A 21,128-nucleotide genomic window follows, 5' to 3' on the forward strand; every position below is an offset into this window, starting at 1 on the left:
ATTTAGAGCTCCTCAGTGCATTTCAGTAGGTGCGAGAGGGACATTTGCCAGCGGCAACATGTTGCAGACTTGCTGCAGTTGTTATTAGTTTTACCTCTCTCTCTTTTCCCTTCTTTGTGTGTGCATGTGCATGTACATGCTTGCGTGTGTGTGCATCAATTCAATTCAGTAGATGTAATGGGGATATTTTCCAGTGAGAACAACTTGCTAACTTGTTCCACTTAATTTTAATTATACCTGTATATATCTCTGCATATGCAAGTCTGGATATGCTCATGACACACATACATGTATACATATACATCTATATATGTATAGATACTGATATGCAAGTGTACATATACATATATCTGTACATATGCTTGTTATGATCTAATTTTCTAATGGTTGTGTTTTCATGTTGTGGCACGCAGAAGATCTTCTCGTTTGCAGTCAGGGATTCCTTGGTTAATATTGGTCCACTGAAAGACTTCTCTTACAGTTTAAGGATCAATGCAGATCCCAATGCTACAGGAATTGCGAAGCAAAGCAACTATGAATTGGTTAGTTTAGTATTTTTTTTTGATTGATAACTTAATTAAGCAGTTAGAAGTTGTCTTCTTCATCTATATCACGTATGTGTCGTAAATACTATTATTTGCAACAAATTTAGAATTTGTCTTCTAGAATTTTAACTTTTTTTAGGGCTTTGAAAATTATTTAAATGAACTGCTGATGCATGACATATCTTTTAAGTACTGAGCTGTTATGTTTCCTTGATGATTATTCCCATCCAAGAGGATGGGCTAACATTTTATATAAAAATTAATGTAGTCAACTATCTTGTCAGCTGCATTGTTAAAAAGGTTCTATTTTTTCTGGTTTCTCATATATGTTACGACCTGGGTGCTTGGGTTGGGTGAGGATACTTGTGTCTGCATCAATTTGTTTAAATTTCTTTCTTGTGGATGCATACCCAAGTTTCGTGTGCATACCCATGATTGGGTACCCAGTGCAGGCACTCTGGGGAAAGCAAAGGGTCTAGTTGTTAATAGGTTCTTGTAAGGCTCACGGTATCCTCATTGATGTCTCGTATTCTTCTTGTGCTCCTGTCAAGTGTTTCTGGGTCCTATATTATACTACATAACAGCAATTTGCTACAATGGTTTTATTTTGGTGACTTTTAATGTAAGTGTCATAGTACCGTGTCATGTTGTTTTTTCTTCTTGGACTAGGTAAAACATTATCTTGTTTATGTTTCAAATCTTAGTTATTGCTTCCCTTCTGTGATCAATGAAGTTTCTTCCACTATTTCTATCTACAAAGGCTTGAAATGCTTATATTTCCTAGATATGGTATGATGTTTATCTGATTTTCTTGGTATGAATATGATTGAACGTGATAAATGTGATGAAATAGAACCAGAAAAAATGAAAATAAAGAAATATGTAGTGATGGGAAATAATTCCTCTGGTCTAAAGCTCACCTCTTGTTTTTACCTCCGTTAACATGATGTTGGTGTTTATCCTTTCTTGAGACCCATTATTTGCTGCTTATGATCTACTTATGTCAGAGATTTTGACCAGTTCTGCTTATGGAAAAAGTTGGTTATCTCTTTAAAACTAAAAATGACTAAAATGATATTATATTGGAAAATATAAAATAGCTAAAATGATGCTATATCAGGAAGATGAAAATCAGGATATTAATAAGCTTAGTTTTCTCTAAGTTGAACTAAACTTTTGTTCTCAGTGCAGTTTATAAGATCGACTTTTGATAGGACTAAATTACTTATGACAAAATGGAAATGTGAAATTTTTGAGTAGTCTACTTTTGCTCAAATTATGAATCCTCTCAAAGGGGATACTTTGAGACTTTGTGAGGATAATATAGTAATAGTTGCCTCCTTATGGCTTATTGTTGTAGAACATTTCTAAGTTTGCTTTCTGGATTCTGACATGAGAAGAAATTATTATGCTACTCTTGGTTATCATTGTGCTTTTTGTGGGTTTCACAATGTGCTTATGTACATTACTGTTTCTGTTGTCTCATCGGTTATGTAACCATGGTCAATCTGCAGATGAGAAATCAAATCTGGTGGTTTTATATGCACTCTGGGTATATATTTACATGATCTTATCATTATGGGAATATGAGATAATCATTTTACAGTTTCCAGAGTACTATTCATTCGCTAGTGAAGTTAAATACTAGTAAGAAGAATTAGTGGAAGCAGTCAGTAACAGACTTATACTTTGGTTTCTGATTGATTGGTCTAAGTTGTATCTGCAAGATATCTCATATGCTTTATTTCCCAGTAGATAATCCAAGAAATTAATAGATATAGGAGCACACAAAAGTTAGGTATTGGAAAGTTCTCTTGGTTTACTTCACCATGATTATGCATTTAAACAACAACGTGCTGGCTAGTTCAGATTATGGGTTTGAAACTTTGAATACTGTTTATACTTTACAGTTTTAAGGAAAAGAGGAATGATGGTGTGCATAGGGAAGATGTTATGTATTCTGTATGTAGTCATGTGAGGGAATGAAATGAAGGAAGAAAAAGGAGATGTAAACATCAAAAGACAGTGTCATCTGTTTTTTCTTCCTATTATTTCATGGTTGAAAAATAAAGGAGGATGGGGAAATATAGGGAAAGTGTTTAAGACAAATGCTTGGTGAGCCAAATATGGAGAAGGGAGAGAATATGGTATAGAGAGAAAAGAGAGTGGGAAAATGTGGAGAAAATGATGACAGGTACTATGCCTGTGACTTTTATCCAGTGGTCACTTTAGGAGAGAGTGAGAAGTCTTTTATATGAAGAAATTGGGTCTATTGATGGCCTCATAAATCTTAGTTCTTGTTCTTTGTTAAATTTTAGTTGGCCTATTTTTCAACTTTTGTTGTTGGCCCATGTGTGGATCTTATCAAAAATTGTTTGGGGACTCATCTAAGCAATGTCTCAAATAGTAATTTAAAATGGATTGCAAAATTTTGAAAAATGGAATCCTAGCAGCTAGTGCTCTAATGATGACGCATGTCAATTCATCATGGGTGTGAACAAGTTGCTCAGTTTAGAAGATTTCATGGTGCTCTGTTGTTACTCGCATTAACCATTGCCTCATGCTTTATTGTTGATTGATCAATGAGTTCACACTTTCCCATCCGTTTTAGTACTCCAAAGCGTGATCTCCAACATGCAATCTCATGGCTTATTTATTTAGGAAAAATAGTTACCACATGATTTCTATAACAATTTCATGGAATTGTCTATTTGTAAGCCTTCTAGAAAAGCTCCTACCATGTTATTTGGCAATAATGAGGACCTAGTTTTAGATCTTAGCAAAAATTGAGACCAGTATTAACTTTAAGAGTCTCCAATTTGCTTTTTTCTTTTTTAAGGAATTCAACACTTGGATTGCATTTAGGGTCTATACTTAAAGACAACTAATTAGATTAAAAGTTTTGGGGTTTGGTTGAAGAAAAGTAAAAAAAATTAATCAGATTTTCATTTCTTGAAAACAACAACAATTGATATAGAAACACACACATACAAGGTTTACAATCTTGGTATTAGACCCCATACTGGTAGCCTGTCGCTACAGTGTCTATTTGCTTAATTCAGAGGCCGATTTGGTATACCAATACTTGCCACGCCCCCTTCAACGGCTCGAATGTTTAGTTTTAGGCACCCAATTGTCTTTTCTAGACTAATCTTGTTGGGTCGTTGTTTCGATGCTCACTTATTAGCTTATGCATCTAGTGGTCAAAAATGGGTACCATGGTTCGCCGTATCGGCTTGAATCGGGCGGTACTGGGTGTACTGTATCATATCGGTTCGGTACGGGTACTCGGTATAGTAAGTATACCGAAACTCAGTATGCCAAAAAGATTTTATATCGTATGGACATAATGCTAGTGTTGCACTGGTACAAGGTCCGGTATCGAGACGACGAACCTTAATGGGTATTTTAAATATAATGCATTTTTTGACCACTGGATGCATAGGCTAGAGACCTCCATATCAGATGATTTTTTGTCAGTAAATATTTTAGAGATATTAGCTCATATCCAACAGTACGGATCAACAATGTTGAGCTCTTGGTCGTCAAGTTTGGACTGACCTTATTTGGGCTGTTGGATGACCGCATATTAGCTTTCCTCTCGTCCCTTCTCTTTATACATATATATGTATGTGGATGTGTGTTTGTACATGTATATCAGTTTATGTATTTATATCTTACATGCATATGAAATGTAAAGTTCAAACATTATTTAGTTTAGAATCATGGTAGGTCTGTCAAAAGCATCCAATGGATTTAGGATTGAAATGAATGATATACAGATTACTGGTTGAAAACATTAAACAAGAAGGTAAATTTTGTAGATGGAGGAGGAACGATGATTTTGTGTCAAGGTGTCACTCTAGATTTGATGGTAAGTAGACCAAATTCTGTTGATTTGCTGGTTTTGAGGACAAAAGCAGCAAAGTAAATAAACTCTGGATAAAGTTTACAGATCATCGGAAATAAGCTTATAAATTGGGTAGTTTATGGACTTATTGCTGATATTGAGCTCTATGGTGTATTGTACAGGTCTCTGACCTTCAACCTATTTATAATGTCACATAATGAAAGAGAGAACCAATTTGTCTCAAATCTTATTATATACTGAACTAAAAAGAAAATAACAAGTGGGCTTGCTCATTTGCAGGCTGTATTAGCTCCTTGACTATCTACAATTTAACACCCTTTTCCCTGTTACTTCCTACTGACTCTTGGAAATTTGGAATGTATTCTTACTCCACGGAACCAAGTTCTGATAGACGGAGGGGACTAATTTAGAAATAATAGATTAAATTATATTACTGAGGCCTTGAAGCAGTCACCTTTCATATCACATGTAAGTGCACACAAAGTAGCCTGAAAACCCAACCCGATACACTTTATTTAGGATCCATTGAAGGTCCTCCTTTGCAATCATTTCTATCTAAAAGCCCTAAAGAATTTGGTTTTGGGGACTGAGGGGTGGGAAACTGTATAATTCTGTAAAATTCCAGGTTAGACTCCAACAAATTCCTTATACAATGCATCTTATGAAATAAGTGGCAAAATGACTATAATACTTTGACTTAATGCAATATTTAATTCAATAAAATCATTCACAACTTTTCTGGGGACCTAAGGCCTTTTCTGAATAAGTTCTTAAATTAAATAGTTTAAGTAGCTTATTTACGGAGAGTTTAAACAGTTGGAAAATTTCATAAACAGAAAATTTGTATGCTCATGGAAAATAATTATTTTCAACTCTTGGTTTTTAAAATCTTTTTGTACAGTTTCCTTATCTAATGTGATATGGATAAGATTGTGCTAGTAAAGAAGATGGTGACTATCAATTTCAGCAGCTCAAATTCTTAATATCTGATACCAATATTTTCTTGTATTTTGAGCTATAGCACGATTTATCGGAAATCCTTGAAAAGACTAATGTCCAAGCCTTCAAAGTCAACTACTTTATTAATACAAATACTCATTCAGATTAGCCATTTTTTTCTTTCTGGGTTTTGTGTCAGCCTGCTAACTTTTTATGAACTTCACATTGTTGTACCCTTCAGAAACTTTGGATCAGATTATTGTAACATCTATTCTTCCACTATGTATGTGAGAGAGATCTTTATGATTGATCATCAAGCTCTATATATGTTATTGCTGAAAATGTAACCTTCATTTTCTTTCAAAAAAAATGCAACTGTCAAATAAAATGTGAAAACTACTATTTAATTTGAGCATAGTTTAAGGAATTATTCATCTTCTTTCATATTAGTTTCATATAAATCACTGAGAACTAAGGGCGACCAAATGCATGAGGCTCCCTCCATTGTGGGCTCTGAGGAGGGTCAATGTAAGCAAGCTTTACTGTGCAAAGAGGCGATTTCTATTTTGAACCTGTGACCTGCAGGTCATAATGGAGCAACCTTACTATTGTACCAAAACTCACCCTCATATAAATCACTAGGATCGACATGACATATAAGCATTGCTATTTATCAAAATTCCTTTTCGAGCTTGAGACATGAGCGACCTAACCCCAGCTTGAGCTTGGCTTGAAATGCTACTGCTAGTTTGAGCTTGGCTCATGCTTATCATGAACTAGGATGGTCTAGCTCATGATCGGGTCATCTCCTATGTAGCTACCTTGGGATAAGCTCTGAGGTACTCATTAGTGACTGAGAGGATGGAGAAAGGACAAGAATACAATATTTAACAGGATAGGAAGCTGTTGGCAATGTGGGTGGATCCGCAAAGGAAAGCAAGACTGATTTCCTTTATCAAGGATTCTTGACCAAAAATTCTGAGTACCATGGGGAGAAGTCCTTGAAAGGCTAAACGTCCTGAGGCCAGCGCCTAATGTTGACCTTTGATCGACATTGGCACCTTGCCATTGTCATCGTTCCGCTGGTGAGTGAAGAACATAGCAAAGGGTATCAACCTCAGACCTGTGAACTTATTACCATTAGTGCCGGACGAACCATGCAGGAAGAAGAAGAAGGGAATGAAGCAAGAATTCTTAACAGTTTGGGGGATCAAACCTTTGGACTGTATTTGGCTGTTAGGTTAGCCTTTGGTGGTGGAGAAAAGGGAAAGTTGAAAATAATTTCAGTGCTATGGAGAGAGGGATCACTTGGGCACTAGTTGACATAAGAATTTGGTAATCTGGGCATTTATATGGCTACTGTCAGCTAAATTAAGAATTTGGTAATCTGGGCATTTATATGACGACCGACAGCTAAATAGGTGCCCATAGTATAAGGACTTGTTTTAAAAATTGCATAAAAATTACATACATGGAGTGGAATGACTAAATTATCTTGATGGTGATTGTGCAAAATGAGGTTTCAGACATTTTCATAGCTCACTTCCTAGTGCTGATGTTACTTTTTTGTTAAATCAAATGGGGATCCCAGCCATCTGTCGTAAATCTCATGGCATCACATGTGTTCAAAACAATTTTGATATACATCAAGTTAAACTATAGTCAGCTGGCCATAACTCATGTTGGACTTGTTTATTTTTGAAACTTGAAACTGTGCTTGTTTTCGGCTTGTTTTGTAATTAAGCTAGCCAAAATCAAACTCAATTTCATGCTAAAGATTAACAGCTCATGGACAGTTCATTTGTTTGAGAGCCCCAAATATGCCGGCTCTCTGGCATTTAATCTTCTACCTAATTGAATAGTAATATTTTCATCACGCTTTTTTCTAAATAATCTATTTCTTATTTTTCTTTGAGAAAGGCGTATGCAAGGTTTGCCGTACCGCCCCAAACTGACCAGTTCGAGGCGTATCGAGCCAGAATGAGGGCGAACTGCCATGGTTCCACCCCTCAGTTTGAGACATCCAGCGATGAAGGGGGGGAAGGAGAAGGAGAGGTAGGAAAAGAGAAAGAGAGAGAGAGGGAGGGAGGAGAGAGAGAGAGACTGAGAGAGGTCATTTAAGAATTTTTGAAAAAAATTTAGAACTCCACTCCGATTTTGTTTCGAAACAGGGGTAGCCCCATGTGGCCTGCAGAGGAGATGAGGGCTTTCGAGTCCACTCCCTCCCCCTCCCTCTCCCTCCCTTCCTCCCTCTCTCCTTCTCCCTCTCCCCCTCCCTTGTCAGCTCTCCCTTTGTCGATATGGACCGGAATGACATGGCATGTTACCGTACTGTACCATACTGTTGGGCAACTGGTACGTATCCCGGTATCGGAACAACCAACCTTGGCTATATGTTCTTTAATCCACATCTTCTTTTGAAGTGGTGATTTCTTTTGATCAAATTGTGGGTAGTTTTTGGAGCCATGTGTTTGTGTTATTTCTGTGTACATAATCTGTTAAATGCATATTTCTCTTGTTGTTAATACAAAACTTTAGTATTCTATTTAGTAAGTCTCTTCCACTGCTGATCATTTATCTGGTTATTAGCTTGTGCTAGTTTTGCAGTATTTCCTGGTTTGCCTTTATATTCCCTGTGTTTATATTGTTCAGTATTAATGTGTTTCCTTATAGTCCTGGAGTTGTCCAACTCTGATTTGATTTAACTTTAAATTTTTGTGGCTCATTCTCAGGTGTGCTGCTCGGGCCATGGAAAAAATGGGGCTCTATGCATGCTTCAACAATCAATTCGTCCTGAATTAATCACAGAGGTGAAACTATTTTTATTTATTTTAATCTATGTTCTGGAAGGTAGTAACCCACCATTTTATTTCAGTATATCTCTTTTGAGCAGTCATTTCAGAGTCATTGTATGTGATTTGTTACTTTATTATCTGGAAATCGAGAAATATGTTATTAATAAGTTGATCCTTTGTTAACACTGCTGAAGCCTGTCTGCAATCATGATGAGAGGAATGGACGATTTGTCTCAACTAGATGGCTGTTGTGAATTGACAAGGATGTGCGCATAAGGCTGAAAGAGAAAAATTGGGTACAAGAGGGCCTTCACTATGTGTAAATTTGCTGTAATTTCTGGATTACTTGGGAGTTGAAGTCAGTTTAGAAATCTTCACGGGCTATTTTAGTAGGGTGCGGCTTCTAAGTTAGGGATGCTACTGGCATGGAAAAGGAAAATAGGGTATGAGATAATGGAATGCGGGATAGATTGGCTTGTCAATTGATGGCTTATTTTAGGTTGTATCAGCAAGTATTTTGATTGCTTTGCAGCTGCCTATACTTTTTCCCATTATATTTTGTTAGTTCGTAGTTTCTTTCCTTATTTTTTCCCTCTAATTGAAGAACAAAGATTATGGGGAATCCTTTTTCCATTTGGATTCCTATATATGAAAGTTGATTATGAATTTGGTGTTCCAAAAATAGATGATTTTCAGCTGAAACTCGGCCGAAACTGCTCTGTTGTGGCCAAAACTGACCGAAACTAATCAAAAGTGAAACTGGGATCAGTTTCGATTTAGTCTTGGCCAAAGGGATTGGTTTTGACTGAAATTTCAAACCTTAGTTTTGATGCTTGTGGATATGAATTATGAGTTTCAATGTTGAAGAAAAACAATAGTTCTATTTTAGAAATTTAGTAAAGGTTTGTTTTCCAAAATCCTTCTATCACAGAACACTATCATGATCATGTATACTCTTTTGCGGTCAACCAAGTCTTTGAAAATTTGTGGAGCATACTGGCTTGGTGCAGGAAAGGTCCAATTTATTATGGTTTGATTGAGCTCAGTGTTGGCACAACTAAAGTTCATGTGGGGCTGCACAGTTTTGGGAAACGAGCAGTTTGTGATGCTTGCAGACGGCATTCACTTACACTGAGATGCAGATGTCGTGTCGTAGGCACACATGTAGTCTTTTTATTTAATAAATTTGATTGTGTCCTTCTCCACTTCTGATCGTGACTGTCCTTTGATCAATCAAATGTGGTATGGATTCACAAATGGAGACTATTAATAGGGATTATAAAAAACAGAAATCATTAAATTTGCAGAAGCATTTTGAGAGTTGGGACCTATGCCTAATGTTTGTTTCTCTTTAGCATCTTGACTAAAACAGTAATGAATTACAAGATAATGTTTCTGAATTCTGACCAAAATTTTATAGTGACATCGTGCTCAAATTGTTGTTGAAACTCTCTAGAATTATCCTTTTTGGTGAACCCGTTGTTCATATTCCCTTGTAATGGGAGGACAGACATTTGCTTAATTGCTTCTCTACCTCTTTCATGCTCTTCTTTACAAATACAGTTTCCTTGTTCCTTAAGGAAAAAATCTCAAGAAAACTGAAACTTGATTGGACACTTTAATTTTCTACATCTTGTAGATACTTTTTAACTCCTATTGTTCTCTGCACTGGTCATGCATGTTCAGCTATAGTATTTTGATATTATCCAAGACATATGCAGGTTGAATTACCTGGCTGCAAAGGGATTTGGACAGTGTACCATAAGAGCTCACGTGGTCATACAGCTGACCCTTCTAAAACAATGTCAGAAGATGATGAATATCATGCATATTTGATAATAAGTCTGGAGGCTCGAACTATGGTAATTTTAGTGAATAAATTCACATGCTTTGATCATTTAATTGGACCTATATTTCCTACTGAAATAAACTATTTTCTTCCGTATAAGTGCATTTTCTTATCATAATTGTAGCTGTCTTTCAGTCTGTAAGATGCTTACTGGTGTATCTTAGAATATGGTAATTGGTTATTATTTTGTGGATGTAATTTTGTTTCTCCTGCTTCTTTATGTTGCATTTGTGGTTTGGCTTTAGAAACTCATCGTGCATTGTTATATCATCTAGTGATATTATGATCTCAGTCTCTTTACTGTCATTCTTGCTTTCAGTTGATCTGAGATTTCAAATATTTTTGATATGCTGCTCATGGGAGATGAATTTTTTAAATGCTAATTAGAATTTAGCCAAGGGTTAAAGAACCATTATCGGTACTCCCATTAGTCCTACTTATATCTTAACCAAGTGGTATGGATCTATATGGTATAATGTCGCACTAACAGACAGTACACCTCATGGTGTTGGCACAAAAAAAATGATGTGATGTACTATGTGTCAGTATGGCACGGTATTGAGGGGCATACCGGTACAATACCTAAGCAATATGGTACAGTACAACTATTAGAGACCAGTGCGTTCCTGTACTTAAATCCCATTGTAAACAATCTTTAACCATTGTGCTCAATTACTTTAATATCCAAAGAAATAAAATGGCTTTCTCTACACTCCTTATATGCCGTTCTTTTCGTGGGCCTGCCATTATCAACTTCCTAAGCTTGCACTCAAACTGGAACTGAAATTCTTTGGCCTAAGCAAAATGGTTTTGATTGAACAGAACTGAAAGTACTTGAGTTTGGGCGATTTTGCCCAATCTTGGCTAAAATTTACCAGTTCTAACTCCAGTTTTGCTATTGTAGCAGCCACAATTGATCAACTTTGCCAGAATGAGCTCATATAAGGCTTAAGCGTGTTGTATAAAAGTGTTTCTGGATTTTTTTGGCAATAGCTTTATAGTAAGTGAAAAAGTGAATATTCGAAATTAATTTATTAAAATTGATATAAAATTTTCTTGGTTTTGAATAGATGTAAAAGCAACTTGGTTTTGGTCTGCTACAAATATAAATGATACAGTACCTATTTTTGTACATTTTGTTGAAATTACTTTGCATTGTAAAAATTAAGAAATATTTCAGAGTTTGCAATTTATTTGGTATTGAGATAGACCGAGTTTTACAAATGAGGTCTCCTTTCCATATTAGTTTAAACATGTTAATTATTTTAACATGAATGTGTACATCTAGTCTAAAGTTCATACCAAATGACACTATAATTTCAAAATGGTATCTGATACTTTTCTTTTAGGCACAAGTTTTATTAATTTTTCATATTTGTAATTTTTTTAGACTAAATTTTCTTCTTCACCAAATTTTGATAGTTTTAAAAGTTATCACATCATCAAAACTATACATAAGCAATCCAAAAGGTTCCAGTTATTACAATAATTGATTTTTCTTTATTTCATTTCTTTATTTTTATTGTTTTTCAGATAGAACTCTTGAACTTAAACTAAAACTGGTGAAATTTGCGAAGCGGAATCTAGTATAGCCAAGCGAAAGTCAAAACTGAGATTTTCTTTGATCCAACATGATTTTAGCAAGAGAGCTGTATAACGAGTCTTGGATTTTTGTGCTTCCAGTAATATGTGCTATGCTTATGTTAACATAAGAGTTACAAAAAGGGGCCTCATATGTTTGGTTAAGGTTTCATTTCTATCATTCACGCATTGCTGTAATGTTAATCCAAGTTTGATTATCATAATGATCTCCTTTTTATTTACATATTGATGCATTATTGAAAATAAGATGTTTTTGAGCACATCCTAAGTTACATATATCTATAACTTAAAAATAAAAAAAAGTGAACTACTATGTTTCTATTGTTGCTTTAGTAATCATTAGGTGGAAAACAACTTCTAAACACCAATTTGAAAAAGTTCTATTGTATCCCTCTCTGAATTACACTTGAAATATTAGATAGAACATTAAGTGATGTCTATGTGCTAAACTAATTAACTTCTACATTGTTAAAAGAATTTTAAGTTTCCGCCGCAAATAAGCGTGACCATGTAACCGACAAATTAAATTTCTATTGGAAATTTCAATTGAAGTTTTGGAGAAACCATTCTATAATGAGATCCCATAAGTGAAGTCTGAGAAATAGCATACTTAAAAGGGTTAGCACTTCACTTGTTCAATAATTTTTTTACAAAATAATGTCAAATAATACTTCAAAAATTTAGGTGAAGGTTCATTGGAATATTTCGACGATTAAAATTCCAAGAAAATTAAAATCTTCTAATAAGGAAGAAGACATTATGTAATGAACAAGCACATTTTATATCGCATCATCTTGTTTTTTTTCTTGCAAAGGGTCACCTGTACCTTGAACTCTAATTAATCCTTGCTACCAATGTCTATTAGATCACGAAAATGTTTTGATTGGTAAATTGGATTATGGCACGTATATCTTCGAGGTTCATATTTACCTTTTGGCCATGGGTCCTCATATGTCCTCATTGATAATTCAAATCAAGATTGATGTTTTGCTGCTGATTATCATATTGGTTGGTGACCAGTATGATAGTATTGAATTGTATTGTACGGACACTTGGTACAGTTTGGCATGCCAGTTCAATACCTATACCTTATTTTTTATCTTTTGTTGTTTCATTTTTTTTATTTGAGGATTACTTTAAGGTTTATGGTTGTTTAAATTATGATTTCAAGGGTATTTTGATATTATTTTATGTCATATTGGTCCTTATTGACCATATGTTGCTTAATGAATGCAATTGTGATATAATTAATATAATGCATTATTTTGATCTTGAAAATACATATATCAAATCGATTTGAACTGCAAAATATGTATCAATATATTGTTCCTCGTAAGGTGTCTATGCTGCATGTAGACATCAGTATCAGAGTCTGCCGAACTAGCTCGAATCGCTCGGTTTGGGCTATACCAAGCCAAACCAATGTGGGATTGGCTCGGTTCAACGGTGGGATTCGGAACCAGTCCTGAATCACTCGGGAACCAGTGCGAAGCGCTCAGTTCGCACCAGACCGCATCGTTTCCCCCTTTCCCTTTTGTTTTAAAGTGGTGGGAAGGCAAGCTTCTCAGGCGTTCCTTCACAATTTTCTCAATCCCCCAGGCGAAAAAGGCGTTGTTTGGCACGATTTGAGGATCCAACCCAAAACAAGCTATGATTCTCCTCCCCTAGCTCATTTTCTCTTTTTTCAACGCTGAAAATGCCGAGAATTTTCAAAATAAGTGGAGATCGTGCCAAAATTTTTGATTTTGGCATGATTTCATGATATGTTACAGATTTATGCATGATCTACGCAATCTCACTAAAATTTTTAATTTTTGGATTATATATAATTTTTTAAATGTAAAAAATATTTTTGGATGAAAAATTAATAAAATAAAATAAAATAAAAAAATGACTGTAAAATTAAAAGCTTAATTAAGGGCATGCAAGCTACTCTCCAACTAAATTAGGTGTCCATTTATTCAAGTTTTGACGCGATCTTGCGCATAGTGTTATAGGTTTAAATTTTTAAAAATAAAAATAAATAGCCTTTGATGCATGCCCATGGACTTGGAAAAATATATGTAGCATCCATAATTGGGTTCTACATGGATCTGAGCTCAAATTAATTTTTTAAAATATTTATATTAAATAATATTTTTTATTTTAAATAACAATTAAAAATTTATCAGTAATAGAAACTATAAAAAAATAGTAGTACGTATAACATAATTCAAAAGTATTTTTTGAAGTAGAAAATATTTTTTTTTGAATTTATGATTTTTAACCATATTTTTAAATTTAAAAATTATTTAAAATATATAAATAATTTAAAAAAAATATGAAAAATTAGTACTATGTATTAGATAAGTTTGAAGTATTTTTTGAAGTAGAAAATATTTTTTCATCATAATAAAATTTTATAATAATTAATAATCTGATATGCTTGATAAATTTGCAGAAATGAAACAATCGAGGAAAAAGGACCCAGAGCGTGATGTCGGTTGGGATCATGGACAAATACAGAGTTCAAGAAAGGCATTGCCTTGTTCATTACACAGATGTCTTGACCAGATGCAATAGTCGTAGGAAGAAATTGACAGAATATTTTCAAAATTCTAAACTCTTTGGTTTCTTATTGTAGTATGTAGATACGGCCAGACCTGTTTTTCAAAATTCTCTTCCAGATCTTAGTCTTTGTACAAAATATTCTATATCATAGTATGCTGAATCCATATCGCAGCGAAAAAACGGTTCTGACCCCATATCAGACCGGTCCGGTTCTGACCACATATCAGACCGGTCCGGTACCACGGCGAAAAAACGGTTCTGACCCCATATCAGACCGGTCCGGCGACCGGACTGGTCCGGTACCGCAGCGAAAAACGGTTCCGACCCCATAGCAGACTGGTCCGGTACCGCGGTAGGCCACTAGTATGCCTACCGATACCGGTTCGGCAGACCATGTTGTATACGATAATATCCAAATACATATCTAGATTAGAATTTTATTTATATATCTATTCTGAAATCAACAAATTATGACAAGTCATTGTCTATGTTTTATGTATTGCCCATCGTTTGACATTGGGTTCAAAAAGGTCTGCCGTATCGGCCGTACCGATGTACCGGTGGGCGCCGGTACCAGTTCGACACTGGTTCGGACCAGTATCAAACGATACCATTGGTTTGGCTTGGTTAATGCATCCAAAAGCTCTCAAAAAATTTGAAACCGGTACAGGCCGGTATGATTGGCCGGTACCGACCGGTATGGGCCGGTATGGGCCGGTACCGATTTTTAACACCGAATCGGGCCGGTTAGAGCCGGTGCTGGTTCGGTACGGGCTGGGTCAGCATTTCTTGGTTCAAATAAACCTCATAGCAAAAACTCTTTGAAAGGTTTAAATGAATAATTACAGATGTAACATTGGTTACAACTCTCAAACAAAGCGCATATCTAACCTTGGTTTGAGTGTCTTTATTTCCTAATATGAATATTTTATATAATCAATTAATTTACACACATTTATACAATATATAATAGATGATTTTGATATCTAGTTTACATCAAGCATTAGAAGAAATTAATATGCAAGTACTTCTTTGTTTCAACTTGCAATGGCAAATGTATCAAGATTCTGTGGAATATTGTTCTTTTGAAGGTATGTAGACAGATACCTACAGGAATGCCTCTAAAAGTATTTTGTGGAAATCATAAAGTATTCAATCTTCATTTTTTCCCTTATGATCATTTACCTAGTATTTCTCTTGAACTCTCAATTTTAGTGTTAGCTGAATGATAACTACAGTAAACATTTTTTTTGGCATATACTAGGATATGCGCAATCCTAATCATTTATCTTTTGAAATCAGGTTCTTGAAACAGCTGATGATCTGGGAGAGGTTACGGAAACTGTGGATTATTATAAAGGAAGTACAATTTCTGCAGGAAACTTATTTGGAAGGTGATTTTATTTTATGATTAGTTTCTTTTACTTTTTCAAGGAATCATATGTTTGTTTGTTTGTTTCCCTTTTCAACCCTTCCCTCTTGCTCTATGGTTGACTATTTCATTTGTAAGCTGAGTGGCAAGTTGTAGTAGTGGAATAATGTTGGAATCCATCTGTGAGGTGATTCACAACAAACTGTAGCTGCTCGCATGTTGCAGTCATGTATAGTGCATGAACAAATGGAATATGCCTGCTTACCATTCATTTCATGCTTGAAATTTGCTCCATGTTCGTTAAAGGTGTTGGGTAGCATGTGCAATTTGACTAGTATGATAGTGAAGTTGTGAGGTGGCTCAGGCCTAACTTCGCTAAGGCCCTGTTTGGCAGAGCTTTTGGAGGGCCAAAATGCACTTTCTGGCCCTCCAAAAACACTTTTAGATGGAATAGGAGTGTTTGGTAAAAAAATCAGAAAGCTGTTTTAGTTTTCTGGGAGAAGCTCCATTTTGGAGCTTTTCCAGAAAAGCACTTTGAGGCCCTGTTGGAAAACTATTTTGAGTTATAAATTTTGTTTCTTTTTGGACCAAAATACCCATGATAAAATATAATAATTATAGAAAATAATCATATTAATATATAATGATAATAATTATAATATTTTATACTTTTATTATTATATTATACTATAAATATTATATTATATTATATCATAATACATTGATATATTATGTTTTATAATATCAAATTATGTCATATTATTATACTATAGTATACAATATTATATTACTATATTATAATAATATTATATTACATTATAGTAATATTATACTGTATTATATATTTATGTATTGATACATATTATATTTTATTATACTTTATTGTATAATATTATGCAATGTCCTTTATGGTCATTTTGACATACCAAAAGTACTTTCTCAGTTTGTTTACCAAATACATATTAAAGTCTCACAACACTTTAAAAATGTACTTACCAAATAGCAAATAGCTTTTTATAAGAGCTCTACTTCTGAAAGCTCTACTGCCAACAGCTCTGCCAAATGGAACCTAATGCAATATCCTATTCGACCCAACCTAGAATATAGTGGGGAACCTCATAGTTGGTAAATGTCTTGTGTACAGCACTGCAAATTTCCATGACCACATTTAAACTCCCTTCTCCATGTGGCAATTACTTCCAATCTATAGACCTTATAATCTCCTTGACCTTGGGGATCTCATGTGATCTCCTTGTTAGCTATCTATCTTTGCGAACCCCATATTCTTTTAACTAGGAAACCATCCAAAATTCCAAATACCATAAACTTGATTACCAACCAAACAAACCACGAGCATTTCATACTTGGGATTTTACAATGTTGTGCTTTGGAGAATAACAAGGATAGTATTGGGCGCTATTATAAAAATTACAAAAAGTATTTTTTTAAGAGAATAAAATTTCATATTAGTAGAGAAACACTGGGATTTTCTCCTCTATTTTATCAAACTATGAATCTTTAATTTGGAATGCATTTTTGTAACAAGTCATGCATATCTGTTCATACATACATACATACGTACATAGTATAACCAATAAGAACTGCAAATTTCTCAATAGCATATTTCTCAATATCATTTAAAACCAATTTCGGCAGTTTGAGGTTTTCAGAAGTAATAATCTCTTAGTTAGGGTTTGAAAGTAGTTTGGTAGAACAAAGTTCATTTATAAGGATAAAAGGAATAAGTTAATAATCTGCCATATATTTCAAAAATCAGCATGAAAATTTGTGACACAGTAAAATAAATGGAAACATTAGACAAGAAAATTTTAGAAATAATCACTTTTCAGTATCTAGCAGCTATCAATTTTGTTCCCTCATTTTCAATACTTTTATGTTGCATAAGATTTATGATTTTGACCATATCACTTTGAGATGTTTATTCTGCAGATGTTTCTTTCGTGAGTCTTATACGTTCACGTGCGTTCTTGTGTCACAAAAGAAGAGAAGAATGAAAACGACGTTACTTATGGGGAAGTGGGTGGGAAAATATTTAAGTGCTTTTGGAATGCTAAGATGTGCAAGAAATTTTACCTTCTAATAGCTATGATGGCTTGTAAAGAAGGCATGGGCATGGTTATGTGGTAAAATAGTAAGGATCAATTTGGCAATATTTATGTTAGATAAGACTTATCAATATTATGCTGTATGATAAATTGAGGAAGACCTAATTGTCTCCAAGATGATGTTACAATTGGCCTAGGAACTGTAGGGGCTTGGTTTTCCTGCTATGATTAAATATTGAGATGGTCTTGTAGTTTTGTATTATTTGGGGATTTTATGTGATTCATATCACTGTACTGGTAAAATCTTTTTGTGCTTTTTATAGTGCGCATTGCTGTATAGAGGGGAAGCATTTGCAATTTCTATCCTGTTTCTATTTGATTTTATGGAAAAGATTTGTGTTCTAAAATAAGGAAAGAAGGTGTGCCATCGGGTTTCTTTGTTTTTCGTGTATTGATTCTATTGATGCAAATAAGCTGAAAAATTGACTTAAGTCTTGGTAGCCTTTAAATTGATATTGAGAATACCAGGGGATGAGCAAGTATTTTGTCAGTAAACATGTCATTTTTCTTGCCATAAAATGATCATATCCTGTCAAAATATTTTGTGATCAGATGGGTAAATTAATGCTACTTGTGCATGGGAGTGTTCCTTTCCTTTTTTATAAGTCATATTAGTTTTTGCCAGGCGTCGAGTTGTGCAGATTTTTGCACATGGTGCCCGTATCCTCGATGGTTCATACATGACCCAAGAGTTGAACTTTGGTGGGCATAATTCTGACTCAACTACCAACTCAGAGTTATCTGCGGTAGCATCTGTTTCTATAGCTGATCCCTTTATATTACTAAAAATGACTGACGGAAGTATTCAGCTACTTGTTGGAGGTATTATTGCTGAATTTAATATGTTCTTTCATGAATTTTTTTCAATCCTTTATATCTAATGTCATTTCATTTGAATAAAATATTAATTTTCATCTTAATTAAAACTTTTCCTTGTTTTGTTCTTATGGATGCATTGTTTTGCCTTCAGTTAAGTTCAAAAACAAGAGTAGTATTTATCACAAATGGTCCATAGTTCATACATTAAATATTTAGGAATCTCTTTATAATAAATAAGCAAATCCAAACACTTTAGCTAACCATTCTGCTTAAATAACTGATACTTGGAGGTGTTATACCAAGGTCTGCCATATCAACTCGTACTTCCCTGGACCACATTGGTATCTTATCGGTGCAATACCGAGGTTCAGTGTGGTATATGAGCCGAATCAGTCCACATTAGTTTGAATTGAGCAGAACTGCCCCGTACCACCCTGTATTGACATGTATTTCCTGGTTTCATGCGGTACTATGCCTGAGAATGAGAAATGGTTTCATGTCGTACCATGCCCGAGAACGAGCAAAAATGCTGGAAGCCTATGTTGGTACGTCATATGTGTCTTATCGAACCAGTCACATAGTGGTACAGTTTTTTGTACCGGTTTTGCGGACCTTGTGTTATACTATTAGCCTATTATAAAATAAGTAGGGTATCTATTTTTCTCTCATAAATGTAAGAGAAATTGGTTAAGCCAGTCTTCCTAGGAAAAGAGAAAGATATATATATATATATATATATATATATATATATATATATATATATATATATATATATATATTCCATAAGGGATGGTACAGTATTGGTGCTGATGGTTCATTACTGAAACTAACAACTTCAAAAAAAATTAAAAACTGTTGTTATGCACCAGTAAGGTTGGTAAGGTACATACTAGTATTGCCGGTACAAATAGGTAAATAGGGTTCAGCGTCCCAACTCTTGTACATTACCAATTTAATGTCGAAACTTTGTATGGTACCAGTCATACCATCTCGTTGGGAAATAGATTCTCCTTATTGTTTATTGCTAGGTCTGCATGATCTCAGATCAATAGAGGATGCCATTATCAGATCCTATCTGCATCTGTTATTTCTTTGTTTCAAGTGCTACAGTTTGTTTTCATTCCCGAAATCATTTTAATCTCTTTTACTCTGATTCTTATCTTATGTGCGCTAGTCAGATATTTCCTAATGACATATCTTAGTTCTCTACTAACTTGTGCTTTTCCTCTTAATTCTTTATATTTTTTTAATATTTGTTTCCTTTTAATTCTTAGTTTTTGAGTTTTTTGCAATATTTTATTTTCTGCATTGTTGTTCTGTAGATCCTTCTGCTTGCACTGTCTCTGTCAGTGTCCCAGCTATATTTGCAAACTCAACAAAGTCAATATCTACATGTACACTTTATCATGACAAAGGACCAGAACCATGGCTCCGTAAGACAAGTACTGATGCATGGCTTTCTACCGGAATTGCTGAGACCATTGATGGGAATGATGGATCATATCATGATCAGGGTGATGTATATTGTCTGGTCTGTTATGACAATGGTAGGCTTGATATTTTTGATGTGCCTACTTTTAAATGTGTTTTCTCTGTGGAAAATTTTATTTCTGGAAAGTCCCATCTTGTGGATGCATATATTCTGGAACCAACCATATCTACTCAGGTAAACAAGGAAAAAATGTCTGAGGGGGTAAAAGTTCAAGCAAAGAAGGAAACCCCAGAAAACATGAAGATAGTTGAATTGGCTATGCACCAGTGGTCAAGTCAATATAGTCGACCATTTCTTTTTGCGATATTAAATGATGGGACAATGCTCTGTTATCATGCTTACATATATGAGGGCCCAGAACATGCAGCAAAAGTTGAGGATGTAGTTTCTCCTCATAATGCCATTGATATAAGTAACATAAGCACTTCAAGGCTTAGAAATTTGAGATTTGTTCGTGTTTCCCTAGACATTACTGCACGTGAAGAATCTCCAGATAGTGTTATGCGACCAAGAATAACAATGTTCAAGAATGTAGGGGGATATCAAGGTTTGTTCCTTACTGGGTCAAGACCGGCATGGTTTATGGTCTGCAGGGAACGACTTCGGGTCCATCCACAGGTGTACTTACTATAAAGTCAGGCTGTTGTATTTTTATGCCAAATGTTATATTTGAATAATTGAGATGCTTAGCATGTTCATGTTTGCATCGTATACTTCCTATGATTTTAAAAGGTTTTTTAATAATTGTTTTGTATGTGCAATAGAATTGCCAAAATCGAGTTCATTTGGAAGAAACATGGACTATAATGAACCATGTTTTATTATATGAAAGCTTTTTTAGTTTACAGTCAAATGATGCATATGTTGGATGTTCTCAAAACTTCTGATTTTGGTATTTTATTTAATTTTTCTTGCTGATATTTGTGAATAATTGATTGATTCTGCAGTTAGAATTTTGGTGCTGGGACATAACCATGTTGATTATGCTTTAGGATTATCAAACCATTTGAAATATACTATAACCCCAATTGCAAGCTCAGAAATACATAGCAATGCACGTAGACATATCTGTACACCTATATATTTAGCAACACATATATACGCAGCATTTTGCATTGAATTGCTCTGACTAGAGCCGGGTCACTTTTACTCCCAATATGTTGTATTG

General features: G+C 34.6%; 1 protein-coding gene across 4 annotated transcripts in view; it reads left to right on the forward strand.

Annotated features, from left to right (window-relative positions):
- LOC103708691 (cleavage and polyadenylation specificity factor subunit 1) overlaps positions 1–21,128 on the forward strand; it is a 78,813-nt gene that overhangs the window by 39,120 nt on the left and 18,565 nt on the right. For all 4 annotated transcript variants that reach the window (XR_005510775.1, XR_005510776.1, XM_008793741.4 and 1 more), the window contains exons 12-17: positions 414–542; positions 8,088–8,165; positions 9,872–10,012; positions 15,454–15,545; positions 18,275–18,471; positions 19,791–20,578. Coding sequence is in view for 2 of the 4 variants with exons in the window: in XM_008793741.4 (XP_008791963.2) it covers positions 414–542; positions 8,088–8,165; positions 9,872–10,012; positions 15,454–15,545; positions 18,275–18,471; positions 19,791–20,578 (1,425 nt within the window). In the remaining 2 variants the exon portion in view is untranslated. The remainder of the gene's footprint in view (positions 1–413; positions 543–8,087; positions 8,166–9,871; positions 10,013–15,453; positions 15,546–18,274; positions 18,472–19,790; positions 20,579–21,128) is intronic.

This window comes from Phoenix dactylifera, chromosome 2 (genome assembly GCF_009389715.1).
Source record: "Phoenix dactylifera cultivar Barhee BC4 chromosome 2, palm_55x_up_171113_PBpolish2nd_filt_p, whole genome shotgun sequence".
In the NCBI taxonomy this organism is placed as follows: Eukaryota; Viridiplantae; Streptophyta; class Magnoliopsida; order Arecales; family Arecaceae; genus Phoenix; species Phoenix dactylifera.